This window comes from Embiotoca jacksoni, unplaced genomic scaffold, assembly GCF_022577435.1.
Source record: "Embiotoca jacksoni isolate LCO1_2020_lvr unplaced genomic scaffold, fEmbJac1.0.p SCAF_7, whole genome shotgun sequence".
Taxonomy (NCBI): domain Eukaryota; kingdom Metazoa; phylum Chordata; class Actinopteri; family Embiotocidae; genus Embiotoca; species Embiotoca jacksoni.
Genome location: NW_027185425.1, coordinates 7,196,911 through 7,224,801, shown reverse-complemented (window position 1 = coordinate 7,224,801; position 27,891 = coordinate 7,196,911). Strand labels below are relative to the sequence as shown.

General features: G+C 42.7%; 3 protein-coding genes across 4 annotated transcripts in view; 1 reads left to right on the top strand and 2 right to left on the bottom strand.

The window, feature by feature from the left end:
• Positions 1-972: 972 nt before the first annotated feature.
• Positions 973-11,159, bottom strand: LOC138214400 (catenin beta-1-like). 2 transcript variants are annotated; one of them, XM_069175998.1, is made up of 17 exons: positions 10,877-11,159; positions 9,567-9,616; positions 8,859-9,068; positions 7,647-7,897; positions 7,292-7,530; positions 5,699-5,900; positions 5,425-5,569; positions 5,147-5,250; positions 4,695-4,829; positions 4,313-4,516; positions 4,030-4,188; positions 3,763-3,882; positions 3,412-3,562; positions 3,205-3,326; positions 2,692-2,752; positions 2,074-2,269; positions 973-1,928 (listed from the first exon to the last, which is right to left on the bottom strand). In XM_069175998.1, the coding sequence occupies exons 2-16, from the start codon at positions 9,577-9,579 to the stop codon at positions 2,079-2,081; spliced, it is 2,307 nt and encodes a 768-aa protein (XP_069032099.1). In that variant the 5' UTR covers positions 9,580-9,616; positions 10,877-11,159; the 3' UTR covers positions 973-1,928; positions 2,074-2,078. The 2 variants fall into 2 exon arrangements, with proteins under 2 accessions (XP_069032099.1, XP_069032100.1); XM_069175999.1 differs by lacking the exon at positions 10,877-11,159 and adding an exon at positions 9,717-9,906.
• A 4,255-nt stretch (positions 11,160-15,414) lies between these two features.
• Positions 15,415-24,346, bottom strand: dync1li1 (dynein, cytoplasmic 1, light intermediate chain 1). The gene is made up of 13 exons (XM_069176237.1): positions 24,151-24,346; positions 23,761-23,834; positions 21,978-22,094; positions 21,541-21,771; positions 21,183-21,337; positions 20,877-20,970; positions 20,143-20,278; positions 19,943-20,054; positions 19,654-19,713; positions 19,475-19,519; positions 19,278-19,365; positions 19,034-19,156; positions 15,415-16,826 (listed from the first exon to the last, which is right to left on the bottom strand). The coding sequence occupies exons 1-13, from the start codon at positions 24,252-24,254 to the stop codon at positions 16,708-16,710; spliced, it is 1,458 nt and encodes a 485-aa protein (XP_069032338.1). The 5' UTR covers positions 24,255-24,346; the 3' UTR covers positions 15,415-16,707.
• A 1,015-nt stretch (positions 24,347-25,361) lies between these two features.
• cpne4b (copine IVb) overlaps positions 25,362-27,891 on the top strand; it is a 20,269-nt gene continuing 17,739 nt past the window's right edge. Inside the window, exon 1 of the mRNA XM_069176295.1 lies at positions 25,362-25,653. The gene's annotated coding sequence lies outside the window, so the exon portion shown is untranslated. The remainder of the gene's footprint in view (positions 25,654-27,891) is intronic.

The following is a 27,891-nucleotide window of genomic DNA, read 5'->3' as shown; positions in this document are numbered from 1 at the left end:
AATACTGTTACCACCCCCCATATTTTTCAAGTTAATTTAATAGCAAGTTATTCACATTTGAAGAAAGGCTTATTTTTTTTTTTTTTTTTTTTAAATGCGGTTGACTTCAGGGCATGTATTTACGTCAATCAACAAAACGTGTAATGTGCCCAGGGGAGCCCGAAACTTTGACCATGTGCCAGTCATCCTTTCTGCCTCTGCACACCCCAAACAGCCCGTGTGCGACTTTGATGTTGGGAGCAACTCGCGACAGCAACATGCGACTGGGGTACGACGACGAAGCTGAACAGGATTAGGGAAAGAGACACTACGGTGGGACAGATGTTGTCACGAGTGGAGTCTTACAATTGTCATCTAAATTAGTCAAACACCAGGTCATTTTTAACAATATAATTTCCTTCTAAAACATCTTGGCTGTTGTACAGTCTACGACTTGCTGTATGATTAATAACATGGGTCATAAAAAGGGTTCGACCTGCTCCTTGGAACACCGTTTGCTGCCTAATCGTTAAGGATGTTTTTTTTTTTCCCCCCTCTATTTCAGCACATTTAAACTAATGAAAATATGTCCTTGGGCTCAAACGGTATTGATTATTAGCCACCATCAGAAAATGTAGAGGCCATAAATGGGTCACCGACTGTATTAAATGCACATTTCAAAAAACAACTTTCAAACCTTGCTTTCTGATTGATTCTTAATGAGGAAACCATTTAATCTAGAGTTTATCTGCGTTCCAAAAATCACCATTTTTTTTTTTTTTTTTTTAACCCAGAGTGCTTCCAAATAAACTTTAATTGCAGGGCTGATATTTTGTCTGATTATCCATCTGATGTCATCATTTAAGTGCAGAGGACACTGGTTTTAGGCTGAATGTCAACTTTGGACAAAAGAGTTTTTTTTTTTTTTTGTCCATGGTTCACACAATCTGAGGGTAATTATGTCAGGACAGACAACACGGGACAGAGACTAAATGAAATAAAATGCCATTTTATTTTCAGCCGTGTCATAACCTCGTCTCCAAAATAAACACAGCAGGACTACAACTGTTCATCAACCCAGCTACCCCTGATAGCACATAAAACTGGGTTTTATTAGACCACCAACGATAGCGTTAGACTTTTCTATCAGACATCCAATGATAGCATACAAAATAGTTGTTAACCTACCAGTGATACTGTATATAAAACACTTGTCTCTAGATTTATCCCCAATCCCCCCTCAATTGTACCCATATCCCTCTTTAGAACATTTGTGACACTGACATATTTTATGCTTAAACAAGCACATATTAAGAATGCATAATTCTCCATTTTTGAGATTATAAAAAAAACTACACAATGTTACACTTTAAGTCAGAGTACAATTCAACTGATTATTAGTGTTCTACACATTCGACCATAAACCAAAGGAACATTGTATAATATCACTATAACTTAACACTACATGTAATATACGTTTTAAAAAAAAAAAAAAAAAAAAAAATTACAAATGATTAGCATTGAAGAGAAAATGAAGATGGCTAGTGCGAAGGCAAGCTGGGTCAGTACCATAACAGAGAATGAGTAATACAAAAAGAAATAAAAAAATAGAATAAGAAAAATAGAAACAAAATAAAACTGATAAGAATACAGGCAAGGCTAAAACATATGTGTTTCAAACTTTTAAGATCCGCCCCATGTGCACTCGTCCATATAGGGTAACCTGCTCAAAAACCTCCATTGTGTGATTCCACGTCTCGCTGATACTTTAACCCCTTCTTTCCCCCCCTGTTTCGACTTGCTTTAACATTCCTGTGGCAACCATCTTCTTTGTTTTCTTGTGTCAGGCACTTTCCAAGACCCCTTATTCCTTTCTTTAACTCAGGCCAATCATAATGCTGCTTCAGACAATACAGGCCAATCACAATGCAGGTTCTATCAGAATACAACTGCAGAGGAACACAGGACAACATTTTTAATTAGTAAGGTGTTCTTCATAGAAATGTAGATTTAAAAAAAAAAAAAAAAAAAAAAAAAAAAAAAAAAAAGTTTTACCATGAAATGGTAATGTCGGTGTTCTGTGGTCTGTCTTACCAATCCTACAGGTCGGTGTCAAACCAGGCCAGCTGGTTGCTGTCCATCAGGTCCTGGGTGTGGCCAAGGTCCGGCAATGGATCAGTGTGGTGACCCAGGTCGGGCAGAGTGTCGGCATGGTAGTCAGCACCTTCCATCATTGGGTCTAACAGGCTGTCCTGGCCGTAAGCTGCTGGGTAGGCCCGGTATGCTCCATCTGAAAGGTAGAAGAAGAAAACCCCCTCATGTATAACTGATGCAAAAGGTTGAGATGACACAGAAACATTACACCGTGGGTTAAATTCAAACAATTGCAAAATGAACAGCTGGCAATGCTACGTGAAGCCATATAAAATGACTTAGCAGGGACAGAGAAGGCTGACGGACAATTGGTTGAAATTTTTGGATACTTATAAACTCGGGGATTTCTCCTGCACGATGCGCGACTGAAGAGAGATAAAAGCCTCTGTGCAACTAAACCCTTATGTATCTGCACAAACATTTAATAAAGTCGTAAACATGTTTTTAATCTATATGGACAGGAGACAAATTGAGTTGCTTTTAAAAAAAAGATACAATTTACATCAATATACAAATGACAGAGAAAGGATTGTAATTCGAGAAAGAACAAGGACCCACCATCCTGCCTGTAAGCCAGGGGGTCTCCTTGTGCTCCCATGTCTAGTCCCAGGTCTCCAGTCTATAAAAAAAAAAAAAAAGAAAGAAAGAAAAGAAAAGCAGAGACTGGTGAGTATAGCTTGCCAAATTCCAACCTATGTAGAAGAGTGTGTAGCTTCATCCCAAACACAGAGCAACCATACAAACTGATGCCCTATGATAATTGAGATAGTACATCCTTTACTTTTGTGGTTTGTACACTACCAAAAATAAAACTAATTTAAATCCATGCATTTTACTTCTATGAAATCACACAATGTTTGCCGATCAACATGCAAAACTGCAACGTCACTGTCAATTAAAATGAAAAGGGAACAAAATAACAAGACTTAAAAAAAATATATATATATATACACATTTGCAACTGTGAATAGCTCCTCCATTTTCTTTGTGCACCACAGGGGGGCATGCACGTCACATTCTTTCCACGTAAACAACATATTGCTCAGGTTTTGAATGCATGTGTGCACGTACATCATTCCAGGCCATAGGCTCAGTTCTGAACAAGGAGCTGGTGAGCTCCACTGACAAACGCTTCTTGTAGTCCTGGGGCTTGTCCTCAGACATGCGGAACAGGACGGCCGCAGCATAGGTGGCTACAGGAGAATGCACAGCAACACAATGGTTGACAACGACAATCAGAAATGTGCACACAGTCCATAATTGGGCCTGCATACTCACCAACGCCCTCATTACGGGAGTGCAGCAGCTCTGTGAGCGGTGCAGTGGCTCCCTCAGCTTCGATGGCCTCAGCAGCTTCCTTGTCCTGGGCCAGTTCACACAGTACACCTGCTGCCACGCGCTGGATATTCTCCACTGGAGAATACAGCAACTGAACACAAGAACAGGGAAGGTATGATGTGTGATGAGAGCACAGATACGTGTGCGAAAGAGAGGAAGATCTAAGCTGTTACCTTCCAGATTTGGTATATTCAACATAAAAAAAAAAAACATTTCCTTGCTTAAGACATTGAAATACACAGCGTGAGGGACTCTAGGAGTTCTGTAATAAGATTCTGGGTTTGGTATTACCTGGACAAAGAGTGGAATGGTGTTGAGCCCTCTGATGACAATTCTGTTGTGGACATCCCGGGCCAGGATGTGCAGAGCTCCTGTGCAGCCTTCCACTATTTCCTCCATACGCACTCCCTCCTGTTAAGTGTTTGAACGTGATGGAAAGAAAATCAAATACACCGAAAAATTCTGCGTATTCAAATAAAGAAAACTTGAAGTGTGGTTACACACACACACACACACACACACACACACACACACACACACACACACACACACACACACCACAAACTGCTGCTGGTTGCCTCCCATGCTGGTGCGCCTCTGGGTGTCCTGGTGAGCTCTGACGAGCAGTTGGACCAGTCGGGGGATGGCTCCCTGCTCCCGCAGAGCGCTGTGGTTTGCCGGGCACAGAGCCAGGTTACGAATCAGACCAACGGTAGCCTGGATTTAAGGAAAATTTGTAACGTTTGGAGTTAAAATGACTTTTGAGGAATTCTGTTCAACAGTGATGATATTTTTAGTCTGGAAATATGTGACGGTAAAACGGAAACCAAGCTATACGGACCTTGATTAGTGGCCAGTGGGACGGAGGGTGCAGTAGTTTGACCACCACAGGCAGGCCATAGTGAAGGCGCACAGCGTTCTGGGCCATCTCGGCATCCTGGTGACGGGAGGTCAGGTGTCGCAGGGCACAGACGGCTGGCTCTGTGATGTCCTCCCTGTCGCCAGCCCGAAGGACTGTTCGCACCAAAGCCTCAATGCCGCCGACCTAACGGGATGAGATCAATCAGAAGTCTGCGTGCTGTTACATCCAAAAATTGAACAGCAGTAAAGAATTTATATCATAAAATAATATCAATATTCCATAGAAATGTTCATGGATCGATAACGTGTATAAGCTTCGTGGACACAAAGCTAAATTTCCCAAAAGATGCTTGTATACATACCTGACAGACCATGAGTTTGTTACTGTAGTTGTTGCAGGTCAGGTTAGAGAGGATGCCTGCAGCACATGTTACTACGTTGATGTCATCACTGCCCAGCAGCTGGACCAGAGTGCCCAGAAGACCCTCCATCCCCTCCTACAGAGAGCAGGGTGGCAAGGAAAGAAAAAACAAAAACAAGGAGTGGAATAAATGACAATAAATTCAAATTAATATCTTTGTTTTATCTAACATTTTTTTTAATATTAAATGGGAATGTAGGAATGCTGTATGTTAGTAGTTGTCATACAGTTTAAAACAAATATTTCATGTTGTTAAAGAAGTGTCTGTGTTGAATTAGTAAATTCTTGTTCCATGTGGGAGGCATTCAACACATTTCTAAGCAACAGTTAACACTGAACCTGTGGCTTGTGAGAAGTTAGCCATTATGACCAGAGAGAAACGGTATGTTGTACCTGTTTAGTGGCAGCATCTGAAAGATTCCTCAGAGTCCACAGGCAGTTCTGGACCAGACGCTGGCTGGGGTCAGTCAGATGAAGCCCCAAGGCCTGCATGCCTCCTGCACACACAGTCAAACAAACAAATTCATTACATCTAAAAACTTTACCTGCCAGCAAAACACAACTACAAAATGAAAGTTAGACCGCTTATAATACCCACAGTTGTACTGCAATGAGTCTCGATCACTGTATTGTATTTTTGTTTCATTTCTGGAACATGAATGTGTACCTACCAGCCTCTACAATGGCCGGCTTGTTACTTGAGCAAACAGAGAGCACCTTGAGCACTCTGCTTGTGGTCCACAGCAGTTTCTCGTATGTGAAGGTCCTCATGATGTTGACCAGGGCCTGGGGGCCACCGCTGGCGAGAATGATCAGCTAAAATAAAGGAAGGTGTGTGCTTATATTTGCATAGAAATTGCTGCTAGCCAGGAGGCGTGAGCAAACATACAAGGGAGAACATAAATAAATGCAAAAGCGTGTATTAATCAGCTGATGTTCTGATACCTTGCTTTCCTGATTGCCATATGCCAGGATCTGCAGGCAGTCAGTAGTGATTGCCAGGAACTTGACATTGGTGTTAGACAACAGGGCCACCATCTTCTGCAGTCCTCCAGCGAGACGCACTGCCATTTTGGCCCCTTCCTGGTGCAACAACAGGTTGTGGAGCGTGGTGATGGCATAGAACAAAACACTGTCCACCGGTGAGCTGAAAAAGGCATTCAAACAACAAAGCACTCAGACAAAAATGTAGCCGTTAAAGACACCTTTTCAAACTGGCATTAGAGACACAAATAAACACACAAATTCACAACACAAAGTGGAAGGCTTTCATCAAGTGACCACGAACAAAACACAATTAGTCTCTGGTAAGACTCCGCTCAGAAGATGACCGTTATGCTGCTCGAGGTGCTGTTGCAGATTTTGGATCATTTGCATATACTGATTATTAGCTACCTTTCACAGCTGAGATAACCATGTGTGCTGTACTTCATTAGTAGAAAGTTTAGGCTAATAAAATTTAGCAAACGTGAATTACCGGAGGGAAAAATATAGGTATTACTTAAATGATCTAACCTCACAACTAGTCACTCCTGTAAAGTCATCTGCAAATTAGTGCTGGTACACTGGAGCACTACTACACTAGCTCTTCTCTGTCCTAATCTGATTTAATAATCCAATTGCCAACAAAACATGAACACCAACACAATTTTAAAAGCATTAATAGCACTACAAAGAAATCCAAATCATGCAAATTTGATGGAAACTTCGTAATGTTCACCATTATTACCCCTCAAATGGTTGGATAGGACAAATTACTATCCTTTTTCAAAATGCATTCAGCAGCTGCAGTCAAAGAAATGTGCCAGTTCAACTTCTCTCATGCTACTGCTCCAAACTGCATTCAAAGCATGGTAACGTGATTCCAGGTGCAAATTCAAACACACACGTGCGACATCCAACAGGTTGTAACTTGCCAGAGAGCGAACTGTTTTGGCTGTGCGTTTTGTCTTTTCATGGAAAAACACAAAGGCTGAGGAAGACGGTTCAATGATTTCAAACTGAGGTGTGGGCCATTTCATTCTTTAAGCGGGTTCTGAAGATTTATGTCGGTTGTCTGCGGATATAACCCTTCTTTGTCGCCGTGTTTTGCTTGCTTTTTCTTTGGAAGTATGTTGCAGCTGAGCCTCTTGCTGTTGTGTTTGAGTCAGTATCACAACACTCATCAGTCCGTTGGTGCCATTGCTGTACATTGCTGTGTGATCAATAGAACAATGCAACACGCATGCTACGTTTGAGCCTAAAACAAACATCTGTTGGGCATTAGAGGCCAGTGGAAGAGAGTTGAATTCAAAGTCTGTGAAATGATATCGGGGCCTGTCTTACAAGCTACCGTTCACTGATGTAGAGCGGTGTTGTATATGACACAAATGTAACCCGCTAACAAATCCAACAAATAAGCTTCATCAAACCATTCACAGCCATCACAACGCTGACAAAAAAAAAACCCAACACAAACCACCTTCAGAAAGGTTCGCTGCCGTCATTATTTTCAGATACGCAATAAAAATAAGTAGCCCAATCCTTCCCATTTCTTACCCCAGCATTTTGACAAGGGCAGGGATCCCTCCAGACTTGAAGATTGCAAGGAGACCCTCACGATGGTGAGAAAGGTTGTGCAAAGTGCCAGCAGAGCAACGAGCAGTCTCCACATCACCAGTGTTTTGCATGGCACGAACAACTGCCGAAACCATTTGAGGGGATCGCATCAGGGCATGGCGTGAGGCCTCCTTCTTCGACAACTGATGCACCATTACAGCTGCTTTATTCACAACAACCTAGGACAGAAATAATGTTTGTTAGGGATGAATGGTCCGGGGGGGATGTAAAATGCTACTAACTTTCATGATGCTTCGAGTTACTCAGCTACCATTTAGTTAATTTGCACATGTACCTGGTCCTCATCATTGAGCAGTTTGGTGAGCTCAGGGATGGCACGTGTGGCCAGCTCAGCATCATCTTGATAGTTTATGAGGTTAACCACCGCATGCTTTAGCATCTGAGAGGGCTCTGCCAGACGCTGCACAGCTGTTGGGTGAGCAGCATCCAGCTGGGTAGGTGGGATCTGGATGCCCTCCTCCAAGGTCTCAGGGAACATGGCAGCACGCACACGCTGGGCCCGGGTCATGGCGTAACCCTCAATGTCTGAAAGAAATGCAAAATAAGTGTGAATATCATGAGAGTACAGAAGTTTTTGCCAATCCATTTCATCTGTAGTAGCTATGCTGATCATCTTTGATAGGGACAGATTTATGGTCATACAAATTACATTACATTTCATTTAGCTGATGCTTTTGTCCAAAGCAACTTACAACACACCGATGGTACACCATCGGGAGCAACTTGGGTTTCAGTGTCTTGCTCAAGGACGCTTAGGTATGTGGACAGGAGGAGCTAGGGATTGAACCACCAACCTTCCGATTAGTGTGCAACCCGCTCTACCGACTGAGCTACAGCCTTCACGTCCTGATTGTAAATAATTACCACTACCAGTTTGTTAATTCATTAGCTTAGCCAAAACCAAACATTGCCACCTGGTTATTTAACTTTAAACATGTTCTGAATCAGATTGTCAGAAATGTACCATATCATGATCCACGTTGATTAGCCAAAATATTATGGCATACCCTGCCCGATATGTTGAGCTCTGCATTTGGCCAAACCAGCACAGACGTGCTGCGGCATGGACTCCAAAGGACCTCTGAGGATGCCCTGTGATATCTGGCACCAAGAGGTTGGCAGCAAATCCTCTAAAGCTTTTAATTTGCAAGTTGGAGTCATCCAGGATCAGACTTGTCCCAGCACCAGTTGGTGGTTTGTCCCTCTTTGTGCCGCTATCACTAGGTACTCACCAGTACCGGCTGGGACCACCCCACCAGCCTTGCGGTCTTGGAGATGCTCTACCGCAGTCATTTATCCATTATAACGCGGCCCTTCTCAAAACCGTTCAGGTCTTTACACCTGCCGATTTCTCTTGCATTCACCATTTTACTACAAGAACCAACTGTTTTAGTTAACCTTTAATCTGTCCTAGACCTTGACATGCATGATACGTCATAATGTTTTGGCTCATCGGTATATATATATATATCAACATCACATATACCTGTAGCCTCGGGAGTGAAGGGCGGGTTGAACTCCCAGTCATAGAGACTTGGATCATCCTCCTCAGCATCCGGGTTCCCCTTGCCGCTCAGAGATGGTGCTGTGGTGGTGACGCCAGACTGAATGCCTGAATCCAGATAGGACTGCTGCTGCCACTGGCTCACAGCAGCTTTGCTGTCACCCATTGCCATGTCCAACTCCATCAAATCAGCTACACAAAAAAAAGGCAAAGAAGTGAACCATAAGAAATGACATGGCAGAACAGAAGTATAACCTTTTGATCACTTAATATAACCAACTTCCTCATTTTACGTTTTAAGACTACTCACGAAGGCTTCAGTATTCTTATTCATGACAGTTAGTTGTCGGAAAAAAAAAATGTAATTTCAAATTGTGTTTCGAAGGAAATGAAAAGCAAAGGAAATGCACATGCAATTTAACGCGCGATACCTCAGGAATTAGTTCATTCTACATTCCTGAGAAGTATTTATTTCTTAGAGAAAATTGTAACAAAAAAAAAAACCCAAACTACAATTCCTTGGGATACCGTTACATGTGCTCGCCTGCCGCTCATTTGTCCGATTTCCACCAAAGGTTCGCAACGGGTTCATGTACAGATAAAGGTATGCGTGGACATGAAAGAAAAATACGTACATCTGTGCTCATATAAATTCGTTCACATGAAACGAATATCGTTTTTCATACTCACACTGGGTAGCCATTGTTCTTGCCTGCCCTCAGCCCGCACGGGAGATATATCTGTTAAAAAAAAAAATATATATATATATATATATATACACAAGTACACAAGAGACGATAAGACGCCTCACACTCAATTTCCTGTTCGCCAAAGCCAAACCTGGTCGTTGTACGTTTTCGTACTACGTGGTCTCGGGTTATCAAACCTCTCTCGTCTACCTGTGACAGCTCCCCGTGATTCAGACTACTTTTGTTTGCCTTGCTTTTAACGTAAGCTGTGAGGGGGGGAAATGCCGAGCCTCCACCTCCAACCGAGAGACAGAGCGAGAGAGCAAAGCGGTGGGTATTTCCAGGCCAGCACGAACACAATTCACCATTCAGCGGCAAAGAACATCAAAGGCATATTTCTCCCCCTCCCTCCCTCCCTCCCTCCCTCCCTCTCTCTCCCTCCCCTTCCTCCCCCCCTCCCACGGCCAAGTTCCGACCTCGCAGCTTGGGTTTCCAATGAGAGAAACTACCCCCCCACACCTCCTCCTCCTCCTCTTCCTCCACCTCCTCCGCCCCGCAATCACTTCCATGACTCCTCCTCTCGTGGCGGGTCTAACCGTGAGCCTGACGAGCTCACAACTAAATGAAAAAAAAAAAACCAAAAAAAACCCCAAAAACAAACAAAAAAAAAACACAACCCAGCCTTACTGTACACTAAAGCGAATTTAAATAGCACCATAAATCAACATCGAAGCGCTTAAGCACGTGTTTAGCCACCCTACTAGCTTTACCTTGAAAACTCGCGTAGCTAACCTCTCCGCTAAGTCAGCTAATATAAACAATCAGTGTTTTTAGGGATCCGGCCGCCGAGTAACAACGCGGTCCGACACGTCTTAAAAGACGCAACAAGTCACGCAAACCGTTATGTATATATATATATATTTTATTTTTTTGTAACCAAACGAGTCCATGATCGGAATCGTGACTTTCGAGCTTACTCCCCAAAATGTTTTAATTCTGTTTTTTTTTTGTTTTTTTTTATTAGCTTAGCTTAGCTCGGACGTATGAAAAGTAGATCCAAGCGCCACCGTGCAACAAAAAAAAACAAAAAAAAAAAAAAAAAAACAAAAAAAAAAAAAACCTGCTTATGCTGCCAAAGCCAAATCAGAAAAAAAAAAAAAAAAATAAAAAAAAAAAAAAACACCACCACCACCCCACCACCACCGGAGCCCCCCTCCCCGGCCAAAAGATGATTTTCTTTCGCGAGGCGGAGAGAATTGACGCGCCGCGAACACGTCGTGTGATGCCGACACCGAAACGCGCTATCTTTACCAGAGTCGAGCGGCTCCTCCGTGGTTCTCGTCAGGAAAAGAAATATCCCTTTTCTTTTAGCTGAAAATAGGAGAAGGGCTGCTAGGTGAACACCACCCGTACGAGTCCGAACCACACCCGCTCGCTGCTCCGCCGAAGATGTTTCTTCCGCCTGTGCATTTGTACATCAAGATGGCGAAAGGAGGAAAATACCGTATTCTGCCGCACTCGGCAAAGTAGGGCGTCATTTAAAACAAAAGTTTTAGCACCGAAAGCTGTCGTTTTACGGCCATTTGCCAGAATATGATGTCTTTTTTTGGGGGGGGGTTTTCAGTCCCGTCGGCCAGTTAAGCTCTGAGGTTTTCCCAGCAACGTAAATGAACGTGCTTTGAGGGGTGCTATAGTGGCGAGGAGCGATGTGCTTTCATTGGAAAGGAATGTAATTCGTGAGGTGCCGTGATATGACAGAGGGGTTTAATTAACGTGCAGTTAAACTGCAGACTCAAAACATTTCCCCCTCACACAGACTTAAACCATTAATTCACGAAGCTAAATGAATTAAGTCATATCATTTTTGCAAACACGGGGGGGGGGGGGGGGGGGGTTGTATTTGACACACCTGCACACACTTTGCAAATGCAAGCTTCAGTCGTTACGGGAGGAAGGAAAAAAGAAAAGTAGTCTACACTCTATACAGAATATAGCCGAATAAAAATGACACCATAACGAAAGATGTAGAGTGGACACATTTTTTTATAGACATCTATAGTTTTATCCAGGACAAATAAAGTGATCATGATAGAACACTAGGCTATGTGAACTACTTTGTACGAGACTTTAAAGGGCATTAAAACATTAATATATATATATAATATATATTTATTTGAAGCCTATTAATTGCTTACATATAGGCGTCTTTTTGGGCAATTATTTACAGGCTGACTGCATTCGAAATCCACATGTCTGTGTGTCAGTCTAACGACTTAACATCTATTTATATATGCATCTCGTGCTCTTGTGCATGTACTTAATTTTTTTTTTAGAGCATCACAACAATTACAATAAATTGATTGGAAAGTTCAATATCTACCTATTACAGATTTAATAATAATAAAAAAAACATTCATATCAAATGAACAAAATCAAAACCGAAAGTGTCCATGCATGCTATCCGTACATGTCACAGATCAGAAATGGTCAAAGTCCAAAGTGACAATTAGAAACAATATATTGTTGTGACTGCAGGAAATGGGAAAGGGAACTGTGAACATTTACTACACCACAATGATCAGTTGAAACATTTTATAGTTGAAACATTTTATATTATAAAAAAGTGACAGAAGTCTGTAGTAAAGTAATAAGAAACATATTCACGTCTGTCAGAAGTGTAAATAATACCACAGTGAGGATCGCCAGAGCAAATGGAAATGGGACAATATATTATTTTTTACACAATATATGTAGAAAGGACAATATATATATATTTTTTTTTAAAAAGCACATCTTCAAGCTATCGTCAAAAAATATGAATCCAGGAGCTTCTACAAATGGCATTTATGAAACAGAAATGAGCCCATTTTATGCATGTAGTCATTTGTTAGGCAGAATCTAGAGTTCTTATTCCTTGCAATCAGTCATGCAAGAAGAAAAAGGTCTGAAAACACACTGAACACAACCTGCTTAGCACCAAACAGCAAACGGACACAGTTAGAGAGGATCTGGGGAATTTAATGGAACATTTAGCTGCTAAATAAGGGAACGTTTTTCCATCAGGATTTGGTGGGGACCAAAAACAGAGCAGAAACAGAATGAAAACACAACCTCAAATGAATAATAATTTGCTGCTAGATGTCTTAACCTGTTTCTGCGGCCCCCAAGTGGCCAAAAAAAAAAATCTGTTATTACTAAAATAACTACTACCATTTAGTTAGCACCGAACACAGCAGGACCATATGTAGGTACATTCATTTGGGAAGGATTTGGCACCTATTGCAGAAAATACTGTGCATGAGACAGTGCTAACATTAAAGATATCTTTACATAAACAATTAAACAAAAATCCCAATTAACCCCCCCCCCGAGATGCGCTGTAACTTTCAAATGCTTAAAATGAAAAAAATATCTGGATAGCGAGCTCGAAGCTGAATAGAAGCATTTTACCTAGGCCATCAAAGGAGTACGTAAATATGAGGAAGTTCAAAGAGCTGACCTATCAGGTAAAGATAACAACTGTCTATTTTTATTAAATGATTGAACCAGCATGCATTTCAGTGTCAAGTTGTTTATGTGACTGAGACGTTCATCTTCACTTCTTTCAGTCTGAGGAAGACAAGAAGAACAAAGTTCGACTTTGGTGAACAAAGCTCCAGATCAAAAGGAAAGCCGACAAATGACACGCTGAAGAAGCTGTGAGTGAATTGCGGTTGTTACAAACGCATGCAGGGGTACAGTGAGGTGTCGGATTACCAGTGCACTGAAAACAATTGATTTTCAGGATAAGCAGCTGGACATGCACCTGGCCAGATTCAGGAAAGCCCAGCACGAGCTAGTGTTTGTCAGAAAGCCTTCATTAACATGGATATTGACACATTTACTCAGATGATACTCGTGCTCGTCAAACGTACATTAGTTTTAGCCAAGTCTTCGTGTCACCCCCAATAATTCTGTCTTTACATTTGCCCGTCCATCCCATTATTTTGTTTGTCCATCAAATTTAAAGCAAGAAGTATGTCTACAAGATTTGCTCAAGGTGTGTGTCAATTTGATTTTTTAATGCTGGGTGTTTTGCATGGCCACTGTGCTGATATTTCTCTCCCTCAGACTCTAACAAATTCCACCACCCACCTGTACTTTGTTCGTCCATCAATTTCAAGAAGTCGCTACCAGATCTACGAAAAGATGCGTGTCAATTGTATTCTTTTAGTTTTTGCATGGCCGCTGTGCCATTACCGTCTCAGCATCTACAAAACTCCACCGTTCACCTTTACTTCGTTCATCCATCAATTTTTATGAAGAAATCTTCTCCAAGGTCTTTAATGCTGGGTTTTCCAATGGTCTTTAACCTGTCGTCCGCCATGACGTGTTGATTGGAGATTAAAAAAAAACAATGGGCTGCTTCATCCTCCATAGCTTGTTGAAAAGCTCTGAGACACCTAAACTTATTGTTGAATAAATTGAATTGCACAGATTTCACTCCAATCAGCAAAAAACTAAATTCGGGAAATCACGTCAAGTCAAAAGTCAAAGTCAACTTCAATGTCAATCCACCATATGTACAAGACATAGACCGAAACATTGTTTCTCACAGTCCCACGTTGTGGGTGGCTGGATGGATGGATGGAATTTATTGATCGGATGGATGGATGGATAGAATTTATTGATCCGGCAAGCGGACATTTTTGAGAAAGATCGATGGCCACAAAAGGCCCAAAAAAGTTTGATTAAGGGAACTTCTTTTGGAACTTCCAGCATCTCTCTATATCATTTCAGAAATCTCTGTCCTTCGCATATCTCAACAACCGTTCATCCCACCTGCTTCAAACTCGGTGGAAGTGTTGCTGAGGAAACAAGGTTGTGCCTTTTGTGCACTTTTTGGACACGAGACGTGCGACACGTTCGATAATAATTATATGACACGTGCTGCGTTTCTGGGATCATTATATGGCAGCCTCTGAGTGGCAACCTGGCCTCTATGCAGCAGGGGGTGGAGCCTCCCCATCAACACAGGGTTTTAGTGGCCCTTCACCTTTTTCCACAGCAAGCTTTTCACAATAATTTTTTTTCCCAACGTCTGACATTGGCGTTCGCAGCGGACATTGAGCGGACGTCTTTTTTCAACGTCCGTTGGAAGTCCGATATTGATGTCCGAGGAACGTCCGCAGAGACGTTGAGCAGACATCTTTTTCCAATGTCTGTTGGACGTCTGACATTGACGTCCGAAGGACATCAGCGACTTTGTCTCCACCTATCTGGCCACACATGAACCAATAGCAGGCCTGGATCAGGCCCTTTTCAGCCTATCCTTTTGTTTGCTGCAGCAAAGACACAAGAACACAAACTTACTCAGAGGTGAAGGCTTTAAGAATTCTCTCACTCCGTTTCTTTCAGTATTGGTATGACCTGATAGTTAAGTGTTTAGGTCGCATCCCACATGAGTAGTAGTCCTCTTAGCGGGGCCTGGTTTGACACGAGGTTGGACCGATCCTTTTTGCACGCTTTTCCTTTTCTCTCCCGAGCTTGATGCAGCAACAATGCATTCAGCAGCTGAAGGGTAGCATTCACACTACATTTTCTACAGGAAATAAACATTCTGGTATTTCATCTACTTGTGTGCCCATTTTGACATTCCCTAATCATGTGCGCCAGAAGCTACAATAAATGTTTTCATTCTTCACAAGCAAGTGTTTATCACCAGTGGCTCAACCCCAGATACCCAATTGAAGGAACCTCAGCTGTGAGTTGAACTTAATCCTTTGTAAAATAATTCACACAATACAATTTACATTTTTTTTGTTGTGGGAGAGGAGGAATAAAAAATAAAAAAACAGACGCCAAGTGGATGAATCGGAATAAATACACCTTTTATTTGACTGATTGACAGATCTGATTATACAAACGCCAACACAGAGCTCTGAAATAACAGGACCAATCAGCAAGACAATGACTGTACATTCGTGATGTGAAACTCCCCTGTTCTGACCCCCTTTTCCCAGCCACCACCCTGCCAGCAGTAACTACGGAACTTAATCATTAGTGCGTCTTTCTGTACAAGTAAAGCTCAGCTACCCACCCGCCCTCTACCACCGTCCCTTTTCAGTGCACTGTCTGTTGTCTACGGGTTTGAACTATGTAGTAAGTACCTCATGGGGCAGATTGGCCAATGTAAAACTGAATGACTGACTTTTTGACAGATATTTTTTTTACATTTTTTTATCACGTTTGGTTCATGTAGTCTAGCAGAAACAACTGCTCTAATATTAAGCGTTTGCACTGTTTTAAGAGTTGATAGCAAGTTTGTAGTGTAAGAGCATAGCCATGTTTTTTTTGCCATTTGTTTAAAATGCAAATAGCCAAAAGATTTCTGAAGAAACAGGTTTAGGTTGGAAATAACTTCACTAACTCTATCTGTCTCAGCCTTACACTCACTCACTCACTCACTCACTCACACACACACACACACACACACACGCACATATATACGCGTGCGCGCATGCACGCACACACGTATGTTTTTCCCTTCATCTTAAAAAAACAAAACAAAAACAAGACCGTTTGTAATTTTTGTTTCAGGCATTTCTTTTTTTTTGTTCTCAATCTCTTCCTTTGGCCAAGTCAAGCATGACTTGCCCCAAATACATTAAACACAGTGCAGTTTCTTCAACATGCGCCCTCAACATTTCCTACTGTAAAAACACTAACTGTACCATCACAATAAATGGATGGATTAAACACCCTCGCTTTCATTCTTGCAATCAATCTTCTTCAACCCCACGTCTCATACCAACCTTCACACCCCAACTGGTCCCTCTCCCCTACCCATATACTCTCATGTAACAGACAGTCTTGTATCTTTGTAACAGTGACAAATACTTGTCCTCAGTGTAACACCCAGGAAGAAAAGAGGGGGTGGGTGGAAACAAGGTGTGGGTGAAGACGTAGGGGAAGAGAGGGTCAGTTCTTCTCCTGGAGGAGAAAGTGAAAGACAATGGGGAGGAAAAACTGTGTGTCCACCCCTCCCTTCCCCCCGCATCTTTAAGATAAAGTGTAGGGTGAGAGTGGAGGGAAGACCGGAGGGGGACGGTGACTGAAGTGGAGTGGGGAGAGACGGGGAGCCGGGTGAAGTGTTTTGGTCTTCATGTGTCCTGGCCATCGGTGGCAGGGGTGTCGTTGGCATTGGGCAAGTCCGAGTCGGTCTCCCGGCTGGATATGCGGTCCAGCTCGGCCTGGACATCACTCAGGCCCAGCTTTGAGCCTGCATCAAGTGTTGGTACACACATACAAACATACAAATTAGCACTACATCACATCAGAAACAATAAAATAAACAAGCTACACTGGCAGTTCAGCAAATAGCAGTGCATCTTCACAGCACCAAGTGGTTAAGCCATAATGCAATAAACACAAAGGCAACTGCACATGGTTAAAATAAGAGCTGGGTGACATACTGATTATATAACACGGATGAACAAGAATATCACCATGATTTTAGTATTGTTAATTAGGCTGTTGTCTTTTTTCAGTATGATATGGCGGCACTAGTTTCAGTGTTCTCATTGTGTCTCGTCTCATTTTTAGGAGGAAGAGCGCCCACACAGTGCTGCTGCTTCTCAGGACAACAGCAGCCACTCTAACAAGGAAAAGTGGAGAACTGAAATGAACGATTTTAAATGAACGATTAGACTGATGCATGGAAGTTTGACAATAGGTAGATTCATTCTAATGATAAGGCCGCATTTCCCATAAACCTCATCACTTCAAGGGTCTCACGTTTTTTTTTCTCCAGTCAACCAGTATGTAGTTATTTTTGCTGATGAAAGAAGACGTTGAAGAGCCTTGCTGATTGTAAATGTTGAGTTATTTTTGTTGATAAAGCAAGTTCATTTTGAAAAGCCTTACTTTGTGCTGCAGTGCTTTCAGCAGAGCTTCAACTGAGTACCTTCATCACAAAACTTTGCCAAATTGCAAGCTCCAGTAAACATTGGGTTAAATTTGCATTAGTTATCGCAATTGCAAAATCCTAATTTCCTGGAGGGACTGATATTTATACAACAATGATACAATTGTGATCATGCTCTAAACATATTTGGATGACAGAGACTAATGGATTTTTATTTATTGGTATAACTGCACTAAATATCTAAAATATACCTTCGGAGTAAAATGATCTCGAACTGCAATACTTGAAACAAGCAAATGTAAAGTTTTATGACTTTCACTGTGCATCAATGTAAGTTATGCTTCCATGTTGCACAGGATGGACTTTATTACAGATTACTGTAGGAACAAACTAACTGAAAATATCTGCCTTGGTTTAAACCATTTCACAGACAATGCATATATAATGGCGTATATTGACAAATATATATCAAAGATAATATTTACTTCAAATAGCCCAGTCTTACTTAGAATCATGTGCACTGGTTGTGAATGATGTTAGTGGTGAGAAATGCAATGCAACATGCAATGAAATCATTCAAATTAAAATAAACCAGAATGTAGGGGAGCAAAGTGGGGACAAGGTAGTGGAAGGGAAAAGATTTGCGATGCAACCGTCATTAAAGAAATCCTCCTGGTCTTTCTGCTCGAGGTCTCAACATGAAATCAATATATCTATTCCATTACATGTGAGCTAAATCCGATCAGCCCGTCATTATGAATATGCATGAGCTTTCCTCTTTTACAAGACCACACAGACACATATTTCAGTTGTAAATTCTTATTACTGTGCATTGACGTTAATGAGACCAACTGCCTTTCTGAAAACAAAACTGAGGCATGGGGCGCAAAAGTAATTAAATAGCCAAGGGATCATCTCCTGGACCGCTACTTCAGTTCTCAGTTTGGAAAGTTAATCTGCATATTGGAAGGGCATATACGATGCATAAATAAATTAACTTAACAGAAAGCCCGCAGCCCAGTCTGTGTGCCTTTGTACGAGAAGTAAATGGGTGATACAGAAGGCTTGATCTCAGCAATAATCCTCCTCGGATGCTGGAGGTTCAGGTGAGGGGGTCAAAAAAGAATAATGGGGGTTTCTAAGAATGGACGATGTCATTTGCAAGCAATAATAGATGAGAAATATCTTGCCCACACACACCTTAACGTGGCCAGCATCCTCTGACTAGCACATACACATACACACATTATGATTGATGTTAACAGTGAGATCACACAAAACACCGTGGGTGTAGTTAAGAAGGAAAAGGCATTCACACACAGAGCTACGAACAAGCATAGAGATGATGGCGATGGCTGTGTGCGTTTTTGGGGGATGGAGATGCTCTCGGACCCTTTTACGATTTTCTTTGGTGGAGGACGGTGGAGTAAAGAGGAAGGGTGGCAAATGGGAGGTAAAAATCAAACTGAAGCTTGAGGGATGAGGCGTGACTAAGGATGAGCTTTAAATACAACTTGTCATAGAAAACCAGGGCAACGTCTAACAGCAGCGTGTACTCTCACCTGACTTCCGTACAGTTCCTGGAGTATTGTTACCACCGCCTGGTGTCCCGGGCCCTCCTGCACCCGCTTTCTTTGTCAGTAGACTGTTGAAGAAGTTGGCCAGGACACCTTCACTGGTCTGACCTGCAGCATGAGGTGACAAGAGTTCAAAAAAAAAAAAAGAACAAAAAAAAAAGAACATGGAAACAGCAGTGCAATGACAGAAGCAATGAACACGAGTGGCTGAATGAAATGCCTGACCCACCCGACTGTGGCATGGCGTTTGCTACATTGGCCGCAGCAGAGCGATTACTCGTCCTCGGGGATCCCGTCGGTGCTCTGCTGGTGGTGTCCTATTAACAACAAAAGATTATTTCACACGTGTGTGGACACTGGGAGGCGGTTTTCTTTTTTTTGTTTTTTTTTTTGCCAAAACTTGTGAAAAAAAAGAGCAGCACTCACCACTGGTCGCCCTGCTGTCACAGCAGGCTGTTTGGCAAGCAGCGACTGTAAAATTAGAGCACAATATGCACACTCACTCTAATTAGGATTTAATTAACATATCAAGACCCTCGAGTCAGATTTAATTTGAGCACACATAAGCAGCAAACCAACTGGTATTAACACAACTAAAAACTGACCTGCAGTTTTACCAGGAACACTTGGTCATCTTCTGCCTGGATTTCCTTTTCATGTACAATCTAGTGAAAGGGCAGAAAAACAATTATACATTTTTAAGATGTTTTTTTTGCTTCCAGGTTGTTTTTTTTGTGGCTACAAAGCTGCTAATACATTTCACTGGATAAAACTATCATGATCCCTGCAGGGATATTGGGTTACTGGCTTAGTGCATTGGCTGTGAACTGTATGAAAAAGTGTTTTGCCTAAGAGGATCTTTTGAAGTTAGGGTTTTTCAATGGGAGCTTGTACCTTTCTGACTGGTGGTTTGACTACTACGTCCTCAAAGCTGTCTTCTGCTTTTACCGTCTGGAAGTTCTCATGAAGTATGGCGATCTTTTTCTCATTGTCCCAACCTGATGGACTGGTGGAGGAGATAAAGGAAGGGTTACAAAGTAAATACAGGTGGTCCTGCAGTCCTCTAGGACTCCCACTCCCACTCCCAGGCTTACATGAAGACAGCATCTCTTTCCACCACTTGTGCAGGGCAGTGGAAGGGAAAGCCGTAGAGTCTGTGCACCAGATATTTGTACAGGATGTCCAGGTTCTTCATCTCCTTCACTGATGTGTAAACCAGAGAGGCGCCATCTTCCACCGCTGTCAAGGACATTTTTCAACACCACAAGTTCCAAACACACTACAGCAAAAAAAAAAAAATAAAAATAAAAAAATAAAAAAAAAATAAAAAGCATAGCAGAATTACACAAAAAATAATTCTACCTCAGACTAATTGCTACCGGAACACAAGAACTCAGGCAGTGTGCAATCTCAGCTCATTTTAAACACAATAATCCTTGAAAATGTGATACTGTTTCCACTCAGCATTGACTGGACAAATATTATGATGAAAAACAAACAACCTGAGGCAGCACCAGCTAATTTATAATTTTTTATTGAACTCGCTTTGCTGCAAAGCAAAGCAACAAAAACAGCTCAATAGCTTACAGTGGCAAAACCACTGCAACAATGATACAGCTGGGAACTCTACCTGCAATATGACCCGAGAACAAAACTCAGTTCATCACTGATCAGCTGAGTGCTAAGAGAGTACAGGCAAAATTTCAGCAACTGACCAGGCAATTACAAAGTCTTTGCAACACTTTAACTTTGAGATGAAGCCACATTCAGCTTTGTCAGCAGTCAAAGGCGACATCTAAGAGACAGCATTGTGTTAGTTGAAGGATACACTGCAGACAGAAACGTCTGATGTGGGACTGGATGAAGTCCAGGTGTTCGTCTCTGTAGTCGTGCTCTTTCTCCAATGTGCTGATGGCATCACACTGAGGACAGATGAGCAGGTGTCAGAGGTGAATGTTTGTGAGTAGATGCAATAAATCATAGTGTTTCTCTGAGATAAAACCCTTCTTCACGTTTTCTTAAAGGTGGTGATGTTGTACCTATTGCATTGAATTTTAGTCACTGAATAATGATGCTGCACACATGGATTTTTAGTTAAAATATGTTCATACACAGCCCGACAGCGGGCGCGTACCTTAGTGCAGACCACCACCACTGGTATTCCCAGGTTGTGCGTAAGTGTGTTGTCTCCTAATGGCAGCAGCACGCTCTCCTCCTCTTCGCTCCTCCTCTGCGGTGTGCCATCCTCCCCACTGCCCGGCTCCGTGTACTCCTGGAATTGTTTTACAACTACACACCATACACAGACAAAGACAAACATATATCATGTGGCATTATCATTCTCATAACTGGCCTCTCAAAACAAAACCCTAGAGGGTCCCATTCGACTTTAATAAATACATTCCTTATCCGAGTAATGTTTTCAAACCTCTCAGATCACTCAAGCACTGATTTATCTACTGCTACGTTTGATTACTGTCAGTATGACTCACGTCTGTGCTCCAGCTCCCGCAGCTTTTCCGGGGCGACTCGGAGTTTGTCGATGTGTTCCCTAGCAACGGCGGCCCACTTCTGGAGAGAGTCCAGGGCGTTCCAAGGCCGCGACATGTCAACCGTTATCAGCAGCAACGTGTTCTCGATAGAGTCCACTGGTACGGCTACTCCCTGCAGACCTTTATGGTAAAGGTCTCCGTCTAACACCCAAGCATTACACCTAGTTTGGTCTACACACACACACACACACACACACACACACACACACACACACACACACACACACACACACAAATAGGTCAAGATAAATGAATAGTCCTTTACAACCTTCTGCTGTATTACTTTAGAAGTACTCTGTATACTGTGTGGTCACAAAATGAGAAGTAAAGATGGTCTCACTAAATAATATTAAAAACTGCAAGCAGTTGATAGTTACCATCAATGTCATCGTCATGGACACTGAAGTACAGGTATTCCAGGCCACGCCCTTTCATGTACTCTTCGACCCCCTGTAGCTTTGCAACCAAGGTGGTCTTCCCCGAGCCCACCTCACCTAAACACATACACACATGACATCAGTAAAAAACATGCACTGAATGTGGTCAGTCAACTACAACATGCCTTCCTCCATGTCACATTCACTCCAATAAAAATAATGAGAAGAATTTGCAGTTTAGTTTAAACTGTAAAGGCTTTTGGTTTAAATCATTGTGAACTTGAAAATTTGGCACAAGCATGTTAAAAAGCAAACCAGGTGAGGACAACCTACACACCACACCACTGTTGAAAGTGTACAATATGTCAATGCTTCCTAGTGTCTTGTATCATTTTATGAGCTGTAAATACTGCACGTTCAGTAACTACACAGTTAATAGTTGAATGTGGTGTGCACAAGTATGCACTACACACAATGCAAAATTAGGATAGCACAAAACTGCTCAAATATTGGGCTCCAACGATCAAACTTAATACTGGGGATTTGCTAAAAGCCCAAAGCGGCATCTTAAAGTTACTTGGGTTTGTCTATCGTATTTTATTATCACATAAGATAAAAAAATAAAAAAATTAAAAAAAAGCACCAGCTGCTTACTACTGAAAAATCAATTTTTTTGAAATGTTCTACATTGTTGCTTGATAAAAAAAAAAATGACATAAACAATTATTTCAACTTCAAAAAAAAAAGCCACAATTTACAATCAACTGCCTTAAATGATTGCTGAACAATTTGTTGCAGCTCTAAGAAAATAGATGTACTGGACATGTTGCAAATCATCCAACCTATTTGATTAGAGGCTTAGTTTAAATAAGGGATCAATAGCTATAGCAACGTAATTTGATCTACTGCCAAATCTGTCTGCTTTTATCCAATTAGCATCGCCAACCTCAAAGATGACAGCGTGGCATTGTTATTGCGCGCCGGAAGGTCAAAGTCTGCATCCGTACTACGCCATATCACCTTAAACCGACAGGGGGACTCGACGGGCCGAGACGCAGAGAGAGAGAGGAGCTTGCTGATGTTGTCATGAATAGAATAAAAGGCAAATGGCTTCGCAGCCTCCACATGTACACGAGTAACCGACGCGCTGATTGATTAGCTGGGACGGGTAGAGCAGGCTGCAGGATTATCCCAGGCGGATGTGCAAGACAGTGTGTTTTGTATGTGCGAGACGACGGGGAAAGAGAGGGAGAGGCACCCCTTCTCTGCCTCGCTCACATAAAGCCCCGTGGGTGGACCCCACCCCCACCCCACCCTCCCCTTCAAAAAAAAAAAAATCAAAAATCACACCACACCGAGCGCTGGTTTGTCTCGTCTTCTCTCCATCTCTACCTGCTACTAGCATCTCTGGATGCTAGAATGACTTGCAGGGTTTTTCAAAGCGGCTCGGTTACATGATGATGAAGTGGTGCGTGTGCAGAACAACATACACCTGTCTCCATCTTCCCCCCCCCCCACCACCACCACCCTCCTCCTCCCCCCTTCTGTTCGCCAAACGCGCCAGCTACCGACACAAAAAGCACCACGAGTCCAGAGAGCGCGTTAGCTTAAGCTACCGAGCAGAATTAAAGTCGAGCCGGCGGGAGGAGACGATGATGATCACGGGAGGTGATCACCGGGGAGGAGGAGGGGTGGTGGGGGTGGGCGACCAAGCTCCAGCTCACGATGCATATTAGCTTTTTTTTTTTTTTTTAGCTTAGGGAGACCGCAGACAGATACCCACCCATGACCAGGACATTTTTCCCGGACGGTAGCTTTGATCTTGAATGGGTCGACACTTCGCTCAGGATGGTGGACCTGCAGACAGAGCAGCCCCTCCGTTACAACGCAGCCAAATAAAAGGCGTGTTCATTCATTAACAAACAAACAAACAAACAAACAAACAACAACAGGCAGCGGGAGGCTAAAGTAAAGCGAGCTAAGCGCCGCCGTGTCACCGGCGCCCCCAAATCAGCCTTTTGGTTGCTGATGCCAGCTAGCCTCGTTAGCGGGCTAGCTGTCAAAAGCATCTATTCCTCCCGGCGCGGCGGGGCTTCTCCGCGCCGCCTCTTTAAAAAAAACAAACAAACTCCGCACGCCGCAATAAACCGGCTTCAAATCGCTCGTCGCCCACCAGAGGTCCTGCCCGTCGTCCTCCTCCGGGTTGGAGTTCTCCGGTGCGCTCTTAGGTCCGGTCGAGGCGGAGGATAATAACGCGCTCCTCCCTGAAGTCGCCATCTTCGCAGGGCTTGTAAACTGAACGGAAGCGCCCGGATGTAGCGGCGGCGGCGGCGTGCTGAGCCCAGCCTGATGTTCCGGCACGGGAACGGCGCGCCGGAGCCGGGGCGTGGTCCGCACCGCACCGCACCGCACCGAACCGCACAAAAGCTGGGGGGTCTTTTGCTCCAGTCGTGAAATGATCTCATCTCCGAAGAGACACACATCTTGGACCAAAACACCCTCACCCAAGTTCTGCAGCGGGAGAGTTCCCTCTTCATGTCAAAAATAAACTATCTGTGGGTGGGGAGGGGGGGGGGGGATTTTTAAAGGTTTATCGTTTGTGTGAATTGGGACAAATAAATAAACAATGAACCAAACAGTCTTGACACAATACAGAGCCTGTTATAAATGGCCCGTAATGACAAACCATTTCTGTTATATTGCCTATCCTGGCCGATTTATCCAAATACATTATCAGGATAAATGCAAATCCGTTTCAGATAAAAAAAATATCCTCTTAAACTCGCTGCTCCTAAATAAATGCCTCGATTTGTGAACGTGGCACAGGGCCTAAACCTATGAGGAGATGAAGAGCATATAATTCCATGTAGGGATTAGATGCACTTCAATGGCTAAATAAATATTTAACACAGTAAAAAAAAAAAAAAAAATCCTATTTCTTTTTAGGTTATGGTAGGTTACTTTTTTTTTATACAGGTTAGTGTAATTCCAGGTGCACAAGTGGAAACTGCCTAAACACAGAAATCATAAAAAAAACATAAACCACCTTCATTTTTTGTTGTTTTTGTTTGTTTATTTAATCAGTAAAATCTCCTCATGCACGAGTTGGAAACGTTTTTAATTCATCAGGACCAGTGAATCTGGTGGGCACAGCGTGAACTTCAATTGCCAAGCGGTCTCAGGTGTGCGGTCACCGTTTATTATAAAACCACTGAAGCGCATCGCAGCCGGTCAAAGCTGAGAACCAGAAAATTAGTTTCAGAAGTGCCAGTTCACCACAACAACCACTAGATGGCGCCATGACACCGAGATCCGCTGCCGCTGGTCCCCATACAGTGCGCTCTATGCGGCCCCCGATGGAGCGAGCGGATTACAAACTCCAGTTAAGTGGCGCAACGTCTTCCTCCTCCCCATCTTTCACCCAGAGTAAACCCAGGCGTACGGAGCGCATCCTCACTGTGCTCGAGCTGTGGGAATTAGACACCAGCTCTGTTTGACTGTCAGCGCCAGAACCGGCCGAGCTCTGCGGTGAAGGGGAATTGAGAGGTGGAGGGGGGGGAAACATATAGACAAAGAGAGTGAGATGGGTCCCGAGGCGGTGAGGTATCCGTGATTGTCAAGTAAACCGCGGCGAAGTTCTTCGGCTCCGCTCGGATCTTTTCTCCAGGTCGTTGAGGTGAGTTTTCTCCCTGCAGGAGATCGCAGTAGCCTGGATGGTGCATGGCTCACTCGGTGCGTGCAGAGCTGGAATGATATTACAAATATTTGGCCTGGACAATTTTCTATACGTTATTGTATTGCAAGTGACTGACATATAGGCTACAACGTATCCTACATATAGATATTATAGGAGAAGGACGAATTATCTTATTGTTTAACAGCTTGTTTGACTTTGTGGATGTATTGGCTATAATTATTCTGAAGTCGGAAACAAAACAGATAACTATTCATTTTATTCCCATTCAACAAAATGTTATTAAGACTGCAGGGTCTGGAGTTATTCTCTTTTTTGAGTTATTTTAAAACACAGTCTCGGTTACTCTTAGAAAGCCTGTGCTTTAATTTTCTGATCCTGGATTGCTATAAAACAAGATAAGCCCTATGAGAGGGGACGATCCACCACCTTCCTTCTTTATCACTTGGCTGCCTTTCTACAGTTTTTTCTCAGACTCCATCTCTGTAATCCCCCCTCACACAACCTCTGTTTCCTTCCCTCTCTCCTTATTCTCCCTCTAAATGTGAACTCTCATCACATTGTAAGTTTGCGTCACCAGACCGGTTCACTTTGGATATTCCTCCCTGCTTTTTTCTAAATCCCAGTATGTGTCCACTCTTTCAGCTGAGCATGCCGCTGTCACCTGCCATGATTAATATGGTTGCATAACAGTTGCCACACGCCTTTCTCTTTAGGTTGTACTGTGGCAATGTTGCTCTCTTTCTCTGATAATCAATATGTGACCGAGCAATTACAGTGCACTTGTGTGTCATGGACCTTCCTGTGGCTGGATCATTAATCTGTCACAGTCCCTCTACATATGTGCACAAGGTGAATGGTCACGCTCACACGCAAACACATGTACACACACAAAGTCAAGGGTCAAGGCTATCTAGCTCTAGTGATTGTCAGAGTGTGGAGAATAGGAGTGGACAAGTGAAGAGCCTGATTTGAACATGCCTCTACAATCAATCATCGCTATTGTGTATTTTGTTTGATATGGCAGGAATAAAACTCAGCTTCCCTCTCTGCAATTTGTACTCTTGTGTTTGATGGTAGTTTCTGGTAAGAATAATACACTCAAACACAACGAAATATGTGGCAAATATTCGAAACATGTAATGTGATTAAGTTCTTGTATTTGTACAGATCTGGAAAATTAAAATTTATTCAAGACCCAAACACTTATACCCTCCTCCTCACCAGTGCATTTACTTAGCATTACAGTGCATAAATATCAAAATTAACCAGTTGTCAACTTTGGAAAACCACTTTTTGTGACTCCCCCCCCCCCAAGAAGCGACTGCGATATCTTGTGACAAAGTGTGATATGAAAATGAATTGTCACCTCTGGCAACGTGCAACACATTTGACAGCTGATGCTTTGCTCTACTGTAAAGGCAGATTCTGCACACAGCTCTTATACAGAAGCTCGGGCTGTAGAAATCTTCCACCTCCCCCGTCACTATCGGTGTCATCTGCTGTCAACCGGAACAGACAGGCATCTGCTGCTTCCCGCACACACTCAAACATACACACACGCGCACACACTTGCAGAAATGTACCACCATGGACATATACTGAAACCCAACATGCCGCTCACACGCAGGTCCGTTGCATGTCACATCTCTTCCCCCTGGCACGTCCGTTTTGTCTGTATACACTGTACTTGGCTAAAAATAATCACCAACACACACAAGGAAAATGAATTATGGAAGACAGAGGGAGAGAGAGAGACATTCAGGTCAGAGTCAGACCCAATTCCAAGAGCTTCAGTCCCTAAGGATGATACTGCTAGACCACTGCATTAATATTCAGTTTGTACCATCTAGCACATCGGACCTTTGGTTATCCTTTGTTTTGGAATTCCTGGATCTGACAGAGGGGTTCAGTGCATGGCTTTATGTACATTATGGGATGTAAAATAGGATCCATACATTTTGAGATTAATTATTGCAGGCGATGCAGTATTTCCAATGTAGTAGTAATCTATTTATTGCCTGGTTTAAACAAGTGTCTTGGGCTTTGTATCCAGCTTTAGCTATTGTATCCTTTGAATGGAGACATCATGTCTTTTGCATCATATGACTAAGTGTATTTTCTTTTTTAAGTAAATACTTTTCTTTCCTATAAGATTGATACCACCTTTGTATCTGTTCTTTAAATGTGAAACTACAATCAGTTCAGATACAGCTAGTC